The sequence below is a fragment of the Mustela nivalis genome, assembly GCF_964662115.1.
Source record: "Mustela nivalis genome assembly, chromosome: 10".
NCBI lineage: Eukaryota > Metazoa > Chordata > Mammalia > Carnivora > Mustelidae > Mustela > Mustela nivalis.
Window position 1 is genome coordinate 48,341,559 of NC_139029.1, and position 12,197 is coordinate 48,353,755.

The 12,197-nt window shown below is 38.7% G+C and overlaps 1 protein-coding gene across 9 annotated transcripts in view; it reads left to right on the plus strand.

Moving 5' to 3' along the window:
- PATJ (PATJ crumbs cell polarity complex component) overlaps positions 1-12,197 on the plus strand; it is a 373,944-nt gene that overhangs the window by 15,206 nt on the left and 346,541 nt on the right. For all 9 annotated transcript variants that reach the window (XM_082687808.1, XM_082687804.1, XM_082687800.1 and 6 more), the window contains exons 5-7: positions 651-790; positions 6,696-6,885; positions 9,594-9,722. In XM_082687808.1, coding sequence (XP_082543934.1) covers positions 651-790; positions 6,696-6,885; positions 9,594-9,722 — 459 coding nt within the window. The remainder of the gene's footprint in view (positions 1-650; positions 791-6,695; positions 6,886-9,593; positions 9,723-12,197) is intronic.

Consider the following 12,197-nt stretch of genomic DNA (forward strand, 5'->3'; position numbering starts at 1 on the left):
AATTATTTTTATGTGATGCTTTTGTTATGTGATTACATTTATGAAGTTCTCATGTCATAAATGCAGTTATTTTAAAGCAATCAAATATTTGTTCATTACACATACAGCCCATTTGAATGGAGGCCTTTCCGTAAACCTAATAAAATGGAATATTAATTCATCACAATAAAATTAAAAACAGGATCCTAACAAATGCAGCTGGTTCTAACTTAGGCTGAACACTAGCGTATTTTTGATATCTATTTTGCTTTCTTCATTTAAAAATGTTTTTTTCACGAAGAGAATTTAGAGAATGCAGTGTAAAAAGTAATTTAGAACTTACTTTGGAAAAAGTTGTTTTTCTCAGGAGTTTTCACCCAGTTTGGGCTTCATCTCATAATGTGAATGAAGTGTGAAAATTTCTCTCTGATTCTCTGAGGTTGCAGAACACTGCACACTCCCTCTTACGTCCTACTGAAAATAATCAAGTGAGAGGATTTCCAGAAATAATTTATTGCTGAAATGCTAAGTTTTTTGGACAGAGATGACTTAGGAGAAGCTGTTTTTTGTGTTGCTCACAAAAATAGCAATTTCAGTTCTTTGGAAAGGGTACGGTTAGGTAGATCTGCTTCATAGACTTTTTTTTTTTTTTTTTTTAAATCCCCCTTTAGGGCCGGCAAATTGAATATATCGATATAGAGCGGCCTTCATCTGGAGGCCTTGGATTCAGTGTGGTGGCCCTGAGAAGTCACAGTCTGGGACAAGTTGATGTCTTTGTGAAGGAAGTACAGCCGGGGAGTGTAGTAGACAGGTGAGAGGGATGTTTCCTTTTGCATTTTGCTAATCTTTTCTTTGACAGTTCTGAAAACACTATTCTGAAGAGAGTAAGAAACTAGTAATAAAATCAGTTAACCGGGGGCGCCTGGGTGGCTCAGTGGGTTAAGCCGCTGCCTTCAGCTCAGGTCATGATCTCAGGGTCCTGGGATCGAGTCCCGCATCGGGCTCTCTGCTCAGCAGGGAGCCTGCTTCCCCCTCTCTCTCTCTCTGCCTGCCTCTCCATCTACTTGTGATTTCTCTCTGTCAAATAAATAAATAAAAATCTTTAAAAAATTAAAAAATAAAATTAAAAAAAAAAAAAAAAGCAGTTAACCGTAGCAGCTAACATGTTCCCTTTCCACATGCATTTGTCAGGCCTTGAGCAGATATTTCCACATGTACTTGTGGCGGCCATCTAGCTAGTAGTGCCATTACCCTGTTCCGAAGGTGAGAAGGCTAAGTTCAGAGAGGTCCAGTGCTTTTCCTGTAGTCACAGAGCTACTGATGATGGAACTGTGAGCCATGATACGATTCCAGGACAGTCTGACGGCCAAGCTAGTGTGCTTTCCGTTCTGCCATACCCTCCCACAGTCGGACGTGGTATCTTAGCTACGTCTGATCAGTAACATAGAGATACTGAAATTCACATTCTGCATACTGTGTGGCTTATTAAACTTAAAATTATAACAACTATTTCGGTGCTCATATCATACTGTTCTGTACTTCTCTTGTCAGTTAAAAGCCTCCTCAAATCTGTGTGATCCCCCCTATTGCACTGAGCCATTGTTTTTGCATTTTAAGGGGTATGTTCAAGCCTTATATTCTTTCTCTATTTGATTTCAGGTCTTTTGTTTATTATTCATTTAACAGGCACACTTCATTACGTGGCTGCTGTCTATTAAAATAATAGCAACAGTAGTGGTTCTATTATTTAAAAAAACCTCTCAGCCCATAATAGATACTTGAATTCACATTCTCCATTCATAGGGGATCAGTTCTAGGCTCTGCACCTGAAAATTCAGAAATAATGGGTTTCCATGACTTTTGCAACTTTTATTCTGCCATTTCATGCAGCATTTCTTCAAGTATGTTCTGAGGAATCTTAACAGTGGTCAGATGTATTTATGAAATTCTGTTCCTGGAGATTGGGTATACATAGTTAGGATAGCCATATGGTTTATTGTCCATGTTGGGAGGGTTTTGGGACTGGGGGGTTTCTGTTAATGACCCTGAGATAGCAAGTATAGAGTAGGGCTATTCTGGCAAACGTAAACAACCTAGGTGAGTCCAAACTTAGGGTCACTTAGCTTTAGTTTATTTGAGACTGTTCTGTCCCTTGACAAAAAGCCTATTTAACTTCTATTGGCCCAACTTTCCTTCCTCTTTTTTTTAACTTAAAAATTATTATTGGTATAGAGTTCACATACCATAAATGTCAGCATTTTGAAGTGTACAATTCAGTAGTTTTTAGTGTATCTTCAATGTTGTGCAATCTTGTTGTGGTCAGTCCTTATGTCTGAGGTATTCTGTACTAAGTCTGTAGTTACAGATTGAGGTGAGCATTTTCCAAAAGAGAAGTTTGATATGTTAGTGTGTAAAGAGCCTTGGCCAAGGCTAAGCAGTCAGGTGGATTCCCAGAGACAGCAGTGCTTAGAGGGAAACTTGAGACAATGGAGTCTGCAAAGAGCAGAAGGTGTCAGGAATAAAAAGACTGTCTTAAGCAGTAGTCTTAATGGGAGAAGGAACACAGCTCCTATTCTTGGAGTGAGGCTGATACTTACCTGCTATGGGAGCTTAGTGCAAGAGAGTACGAGAAAGAACTGGAAACAGGTGGGTTCGGTCATACTTGACCTTCCAGATCATGTTAAATGGTTTTCTTGATCAGTTCTTCTTTTCTCCTGAGGACTTTCCACATAGAACTGTGTTATTTTAGGAGCTTACCTAAGACCCTTTGGCTCTGAGAGTAATAGAATCCATTATTTTCGAAAGTTGCAATAGACAAGTTGTCTCCCCTTAAATGAAAATTCAATATATATAAATTTTCAATATATATATATATGTGAATTCAATATATATAAATAGCATGTGGGAGTTAAATTATAAAAGTAGCAGTAAAACTAATTCTGTTCAACTTAAGAATGCATCAAAATCATATTTTGCAGGAGATCTCTCTTCTCTACAATTTGTTTATCTGGGGTTGAGGTTATATTCCCTGAGCAGATACTAACTGGAAGGAAATGCAGTGTCCTGGTAGTCTATTGGGTAAAGCGGGGGAGGTAGATTAAAATAGATTGATTTTCAGAAAATAGAAGATTTGAACGTGAGTAAATTAAGAACTTACACAAAATGAGTTACATCAAGGTTGAAAAGAGCCAAGAACATCTCATTCATTTGGGATTAATTAAGAAGTTTTCCTTAATGAACAAGCTGTGAATAGGAATTTAGATAAAGAAGTCAGAGAAAGAAGGACATTGGAGGTGGAAAAAGAAAGTAATTTCTAGTATCGTCTGTAGTGGTTACATTTAAAAAGAAATGTAGGACTCAGGAAAGGTTCACGAGCAACATTCTCAATTTACAAAATATATACCTCAAAATTATAAAAGTAATACATACATATAATAGAAAATTACAAAATATAGAAATATAATAAGCGAACTCTAGGACTTTGACTACCCTAAGATAACTAGGAAATACTTTAGAATGTTTTCTTTTTATAAAAACAAGGTCATGGAGCATATATAGTTTTCTATCCTTAGCTCAACATAATAAGTCTTTCCTAATATTAAAAAAAGGATGTATAAGCAAATTTTTATTTTTTTTTTTTCTAAAGAGAAAGCACAAGAGCAATTGAGGGGAGAAAGAAAATCCCAAACAGGCTTCATGCCCATTGCAAGCCCATTGTGGGACTCCAGTCCTACGACCCTGAGATCATGATTTGAGTTGAAATCAAGTGTCAGCCACTCAACTGACTGAGCCACCAGGTACCCCAGGATGTATAAGCAACATTTTTTTTTTCAAGATTTTATTAATTTATTTGTCAGAGAGTGAACTTGCGAATGTGCACATGAGTAGGCGGAGAAGAGGGAGAAACAGGCTCCCTACTGAGCTAGGAGCCAGATGTGGGACTCAATCCCAGGACCCTGGGATCATGATCTGAGTGGAAGGCAGATGCTACACCAACTGAGCTACCCAGGCGTCCCTAAGCAGCATTTTAATGATACCTGATTTAGTGGAGAGACACCAATGATTTTGACGTTAAAAAATAGATGTTTTCACATCTAACTTGTTAGTTTCAAAAGAGAATCTAAAACATGAGTGTCTATCCTCAGAAAACTTACAAGTTAGTAGGATTTAACTAGCTCTGTCCACGGCATACTTAGTATGAATGAATATTCAGTGAGTGGTAAATGAGTGGGTCAGATCCCCGTGATAATGAGGTAAGTGATGGGGAGGGTGGAAGAGAGATTGACACTCAGCTGGATCGCAGTAGGTAGATTGATTTGGCTAAGCAGAATCAAAGGGCATCAGAGATGGAAGAAACAGTCTACACAAGAGAGGGAAAAGGCAGACATGTTTGAGTGGAAAAGAGTAGATCAGAATAGTTGGAAAAAGGGTTTATGTGCAGAGGAAGCCCAGTTGGAAGGAGTCCTTGAGGACCACATGCACAGGCCTTTGAATACCAACCAAGTTTATCCTGTGTCCTTGAGCTCAGAAGTTAACCAAATTCTGGGGCCACCCGGCTGGCTCAGTCCGTAGAGCATGCAACTCTTGATCCGGGGCCTGTAAGTTTGAGCTCCATGTTGGGTGTAGATTACTTAGTAAATTTCAAAGATTTTTTATTTATTTGACAGACAGAAATCTCAAGTAGGCAGGGAGGCAGGCAGAAAGAGAGGGGGAGGCAGGCTCCCTGCTGAGCAGAGAGTCCAATGCGGGGCTCGATCCCAGGACCCTGGGATAGTGACCTGAGCCGAAGGCAGAGGCTTTAACCCACTGAGCCACCCGGGCACCCCTACTTAGTAAATTTTAAAGTAAAGACTTTAAAAATAATTTTAAAAAGTTGCCAGAGGCACCTGGGTGACTCAGTTGGTGAAGCATCAGCCTCTTGATTTTGGCTCAAGTCAGGATCTCAGGTTCATGGAATTGAGCCTCGCGTCAGCCTCCATGCTCAGCAGGGCATCTGCCAGAGATCTCCCTCTCCCTCTGTCTTTCCCCCAGTTCTTACTCTGTCTCTTAAATAAATAAATCTTAAAAAAAAAAAAAAAGTTACCAAATTCTGATCTATAAAGTTTTGCTGAATCTGCTGTGACCTCAGAAAGATAGGGGCAATATAATGGAGTTTTCATGATTCCGAATTTATGAATTAGATTAATGAATTAGATAAACCCCTTCTCAGGGGGATTTTGTATTTTGAAGGTTAATAGTGTTCATTTATGAAACTGTGATGACAAGAATTTGTTCTCTTTCCTTTGGCTCTCTCCTTATTGGTCAGTAATCTCAGATAATTATTATATATATTCAAGTTGGGTGATACCAGCATAAAGCGAACCTAGCAAAATAAACCTTGAGAAGTTTTGAAAGTTTGGTTTTAAGCATTAACTAAGGATCTGCCTTAGATGGAGATAATGAAGTCAAATACATAAACCAGAGTAAATCCTAAAGTGAAAGAGTATGGTTCAGAGTCCGCTGACTAAGATAAGATGCTATACTTCTCCAGGCTTTAATTTCTTGCCTGGAAAATATAAGTGCTTTTTAAAAAGGATTTTACTTGAGAGAGAGAGGGAAAGAGTATAGGCAGGAGCAGGGGGAGGGGCAAGCAGACTCCATGCTGAGTGCGGAGCCCGACATAGGGCTTAACATGCTGGGCTCCATCTCAGAACCCTGAAACCATGACCTGAGCAGAAATCAAGAGTTGGATGCTTAACTGACTGAGTCCCCCAGGTTCTCCTGTAACTAAGTAAGAGACGGTTGTGAGGATTAAATGAGATAATGCCTGTAAAGCATCTAGCACAGTTTGTGGCTCCTAACAAGTGGTCAGAAAATAGTAACTATAATAGTGTTTTTTTCCCTTAAGGTTTTACTAATTTCTTTTAAAAACAGTTATTATTGGGGTGCCTGGATGGCTCAGTTGGTTAAGCGACTGCCTTTGGCTCAGGTCATGATCCTGGAGTCCCGAGATTGAGTCCCGCATCGGGCTTCCAGCTCCGTGGGGAGTCTGCTTCTCCCTCTGACCCTCTCCCATCTCATGCTCTCTCTCACTCTTTCAAATAAATAAATAAAATCTGAAAAAAACCCCAGTTATTATTATTTTTTTTACTTTGGTTAGCAGTTGGGCATTTGGGGACTGGGTCAGAGAAAAGGGCTTAAATATAGATTTAGAAGTAACATCTGTTGATTTTCAAGGAGAGTTTGGCCTGACATTTGACAAATGTCAGAGAAGCAAAGGTTGATGGAGACAGGATGACTCTCCTGGAGAGACGGTTATCAGTGAATTTGAGGATACAGTTGTCCTGGTGTGGTATATGCTGAAGTCAGGTTGGAAGGGCTACAGTAGTATAGGGTTTATGCACTAATGGGGGCAGTGTTCTTATTCGCAAAACCTTAGCTGTGGGGCCCCACACATTGCTTTTGGTTATTTTTGTAGCCGAATGGTTTTGTGTGTATGTATACATACACATGGGCATGTGTGCATGCACACATTTACGGGTGCACTACTTAATCGGTTAATTAGCTAATAAGTGCTTTGATGAGAAGCACTCTGAAGAGCTCTGTTATGTAATTATTTGAATAACTGTCCTAAGTGAAGTAGTGCCATAAGAAATAAACGGCTTCGCTTGAATAATAGATTTTTTTAAAAAGATACTATTATATCATTTATAACAGAATTTTCTTATTCTATCAAGGGATCAAAGATTAAGGGAAAATGACCAGATATTGGCTATTAATGACACACCACTGGATCAGAACATTTCCCATCAGCAAGCAATTGCGTTATTACAACAAACCACTGGATCTCTGCGTCTGGTTGTGGCCAGGGAACTGGCCCACACAAAAACCTCTGCCAGCCTAACTGATCCTACGCTGCCTGAAACAGTGAGTTGCAAATTTGGAAAAATAACTTAATTTTGAGTTAATGCTACTGATCTTAAGAAGTGTAAAGACATTTAGAAGGTGTTATTTTACTTGTCATACTTTAGGAAAGATGATCACATCTCTAAATACAGCATTAGCATAATAAACAAGATATTTCACAGAAGATTCTGTTTTGTTTTTTCAGTGTCCTGTGGTTCTCCTTATTTAAGGTTATTATTTAATGTAGAAGGTGAATTGTAATTATGCATAACTTATTTGGTGATGGAAAGAGTCTTGTGTTCCTTGGAGATGTAGGCAGTTCCTTAATTAAGCTGAGAGTTTTTATTGGAGATTTACTGTTGAGTATCTTCAGTAAGATTTAGTTATTTTATTTATTTCAAAAACATTATTTTTGTGAATGATACTGGGTGTTGATGACTAGGTTGTTGACACTGTAAAATTATAGAAGTTTTCCTTTTCATGTAAATGTGTATACTGAGCAATTTAAAAGAATAAAAGCTTATGTCTCTTTTGGGAATCTTTCAACTTGGTTTATAACGTTTTACAGATTTTGGCCTCCATCTTCAGAATGCAAGCTAATAAATCTTATTTTCTTATAACACTAAGTGCTGGCTGATTAATTTTCATTCATTGGGGTGAAAGAAACAATGGACCGTCTGGATATAGTACAAGGTCACAACACAAATTAACGTATAGACATTTTCCCTGTTGTAATCAGTGATATTTATACAGCACAATTTACATAATAAATACAATGAACAAAGTGGGAAAGTGCTTTGCATAGTGGTTAAGAACAGGGGCTCTGGAGCCAGGCTAAGGTGGGGTCAAGTCCAGTTCTTCCACTTCCTAGCTGTGTCCTATCAGGAAGTTTCCTTGACTGCTCCGCTCCTCAGTTTCTTCTGCTTGTCCTTGAAACTCATAACCGCATCTGCGGTTTCAAATGCGGTTTAAATGAGAATGCACGTGAAGAGCTAAGCACAGTGCCTGGTACAGAATATACACTCTATGAATATTAGCTGTGATCCTTAATTCAGGCATATTTTAGCAAAACTTGTTACTTCCCAGATACTAGATATTGTTTCTGACCTGGATTTATTACATATCCTAATATCCCTGGTTATTTTAACCTTGCAACTTAGTATATTTTAACCTTCCAACTCAGTATAATAGTAAAACCGGTAAATATACCCTGTTGAGCTTGAGATGAGAATTTTATTCTCCAATTTAATGTACATTTCTTTTCTTTCTTTCTTTTTTAAAAAGATTTTTTTATTTTGGAGAGAGAGTGGGTGGGGAGGAGGGCCGGAGGGAGAGCGAGAGAATCTTAAGCAGAGTCCCTGCTGGGCACGGAGCCAGAAGCTTGATCTCACCATCCTGAGATTATGACCTGAGCTGCAACTAGAGTTGAATGCTTAACCAACTGAGCCATCCAGGCGCCCCTATTGCACATTCCTGATGGAAACCTACTAGTTAGAGGGAAAAGGCTTAACGTCTCTCAGTCTGATTGATGTAGTCCTATTGCTCATGTCTTCAGTGGGGCCTGCCTTTCCTCTCCCATATAAGAGCCTGCTTAATTAGTCTCTTTACCTCATGTCCTCAGCATTTCATCCTTCATATTGCTGCCACAATAATCTTCCTAAACCACTGCTTTGTTCCTGTCCTTCCTTCCTTTTTTCTTTTCCTTAAAGATTTTATTTGTCAGAGAGAGAGAGAGCGTGAGCACAAGCAGGGGGGGGAGTGGCAGGCAGAGGGAGAAGCAGACTCTCTGCTGAGCAGGGATCCCGATGAGATCCTGATGAGGGGCTCGATCCAGGACCCTGGGATCATGACCTGAGCCGAAGGCAGACCCTTAACCGACTGAGCCACCCAGGCATCCCTATCCTTCCTTTTTAAAACCTTCAGTTATTCCTTTGCTTATCCAGTTACGTAAATTCAATCTTTTTTTTTTTTTTTTTTTTTAAGATTTTATTTATTTAACAGAGCCAGCAAGAGGGAACACAAGCAGGGGAGGGGGGAGGGGGAAGCAGGCTTCCCACTGAGCAGGGAGCATGACATGGGGCTTGATCCCAGGATCCTGGCACCACGACCCAAGCCTAAGGCAGACACCCAATGACTGAGCCACCCAGGTGCCCCTAAATCCAATCTTTTGACGATGCCTTGACCCATTCTGTTATTTGGTCCCACTTTGTTCTTTGGTTTTCCCTTTTGCTTGGATATGTGTTTTTATTTTTTTCTCCCTATAGTGCAATTAACACGTGACTTTTTCCTCAAAGCTTTCCATAACTCTTCATTGGATTTGACTTCTTATTTCTACCCCCCACCCATCCTTTATAATATTTTGAGATTCTCTTTCAATTCAGGTAAACACATACTTATTTGTTCCTGGGCATTATGCTAGATACTAGGTACAGACTGGAGAATGAGGCAGCAAGTCTCTATCCTCTTTGAGCTATATGTTTTATGATTCAGTATTCTTGTCTCATTTTAATTATTTGTGTTTTAGATTATCTTTCTACTGGGTTATATGATTCTCAAGGGTGGGGGCCATCTAATCATCTTTATATATATCCTAGCCTCTGGAAAACTGCCCTGATTACTTGTAGGCATGTTCAATTTGTGGTATATCTTTTACTTTAGTAATTAGTGTATTGGAAAGCTAAGTATCTGTTTCACTAACATTTTGGCTTTTATTTCCCATTGATTTATAGGTTCATTGGGGGCATATTGAAGATGTTGAGCTCATTAATGATGGCTCTGGATTAGGTTTTGGAATAGTCGGAGGAAAATCAAGTGGTGTGGTTGTGAGGACGATCGTTCCTGGAGGATTAGCAGATCGAGTAAGTTGACTTGTTTGTTCTTATTTTGGTGTCATACAGTTTAAATTGTGTGGGTTGAAATGTAATTTTATAACATGAATTATTAGGATATAGGATTCCATAACTAGAATTTATGTGTTGCTAAAAATATTTTTTATTCCCATGAATGTTAACATATACTCACTTGGCTTTATTAGAAACATTTCCTAAGTCAACTTTTTTTTTTCTTGGCTTGTGGTTGACAGTCTTCTTGATTCCATCAGAGGACAATATTTTTTGTTGAAGAGGTGTTAATAGATACTGTATTTTGAATATCTGTATTCTCTCCCAGTGTATCTTTCAAGCACGTAAATGCTAAACTTACAAGATACAGTGATTATAAACATTTGCCCCAATATTGTATGTGTTAAATTTCACTGGAATTATAGTTTTCTGGCATTATAAGTCAAATGACTACAGTTCAGTATTTAGCAGTGTTTAAACTGAAAGTGGGCCTTTTTTTTTTTTTTTTGTTAAACCAGGCTCTGTGCCTAACATGGGGCTTGAATTTGCAGTCCTGAGATCAAGAGTCACATGCTGCACATGAGCCAGCCAGATGCCCCTTAAAGCAGGCCATTTTAAAACTTATGAACTATTTCTGCTTAGTTTTACATTGAAGAAAATATTAAACTTTGAATTTAGTTTTTAGAAAAGTAGTCCAGAAATTTAGTTATGATGCCACTTAATAGTGAGGCCATAGTTTTGTGAACTGTCCTTGATAACCAGAATAGTATGTAAATTTCACTAATTGATGTTTAGTTACCTACATATATATCCCTTCTGATAAGCATAAGGAAAAATGGACTTGCAAATGTAGCTTTGAGGTAAATTCCTCAGCTCCCCATTTCTATTTAAGGTTTCATCTTACACAAACTGTGGAGCTGCTAATATTTTTGTTTTCAGCCTCCACTTGTATTTAGAGAAGCTGCTTTCAGAGTTTGCTTTGTGGGGCTCCCTGAAACTCTTGCAGGGGACCTGTGGGATTAAGACAAGGAAATGGCAGCAAACCATGCTGGTGGTCATTGTGTTCTTCTCCACCACGTGGTTGCAACAAAAGAGTAGTCTTAAGAAAGTGCAGCAAAGGGACGCCTGGGTGGCTCAGTTGGTTAAGCAGCTGCCTTCAGCTCAGGTCATGATCCCAGCGTCCTGGGATCAAGTCCCACATCGGGCTCCTTGCTCAGCAGGGAGCCTGCCTCTCCCTCTGCCTCTGCCTGCCATTCTGTCTGCCTGTGCTTGCTCTCTCCCCCTCTCTCTCTCTGATAAATAAATAAAATCTTAAAAAAAAAAAAAAAAAAAAGAAAGTGCAGCAAAAAAATGATTATTTCTGGCAAATTTTGACCTTTCAGTGCATGTCTTTTTTTTTTCTTTTTAAAGATTTTATTTATTTATTTGACAGAGAGAGATCACAAGTACACGGAGAGGCAGGCAGAGAGAGAGGGAGAGAAGCAGGCTCCCTGCTGAGCAGAGAGCCCAATGCAGGACTCGATCCCAGGACCCCGAGATCATGACCTGAGCCGAAGCCAGCAGCTTAACCCGCTAAGCCACCCAGGCGCCCCAGTGCATGTCTTTTTAATATTGAGTGACAGAATGGGACATATACTGTGTAGCACTTCTGCCACATATTGAGTTACGACGGTTGGTTTGAGAAATATAACTGTGAGAGGAACTAGCCACTTTTTTATATGGAAAACATGAAAAAAAATTTAAAATATTTAGCTCTCATTCAAAAAAGTTTTTTTGAAATATGACATATAATGTTACATGAGTTTTAGCTGTACAACACGATTTGATGTTTTATCCTGTGAAATGACCACCACAGTAGTCTGGTTAACATCCACCACCACACATAGTTACATTTTTTTTCTTGTGATTAGAACTTTTAAGATCTACTGCCTTAGCAACTTTCATATATACAATGGAGTATTGTTAACTATAGTCACCACACTGTACATTATATCCCAATGACTTATTTATTTTATGATTGGAAGTTTGTACCTTTTGACCATTTTCACACATTTTGCCTACCTGCTATCTCCCCGCCCCCAACTTCTGGCAACCACCAGTCTGGAATAGCATTTTTATTTTTGAAAGAGTAATTGACAGAAAAATTATGTTTATTCAGACTTGGATGCTTGGCAGACATTTCTTTGAAAATGAATGAAGCAAGCCTGTCACTTCAAGGAAAACAGCTGACAGCATTTGTGGGTGATGATAAAATTTGAACTTTCAAGCAAAAATTAGAATTCTGGAAAAGTTGTGTTTTATCATGAGTTTGACATTTTCCAATATTTAAAGACTTTTCTGATTAGATTATTGCTGATATTAGTAATGATTTTTATAATATTATATAATGAAATATGTCAATACTTGGAAGATCTGCGTGAGTCTGTGGATCAATATTTCCTGAAGATCAGTGTGTGGTATGACATTATATAGGTAAACGGTCCATTCAGGATT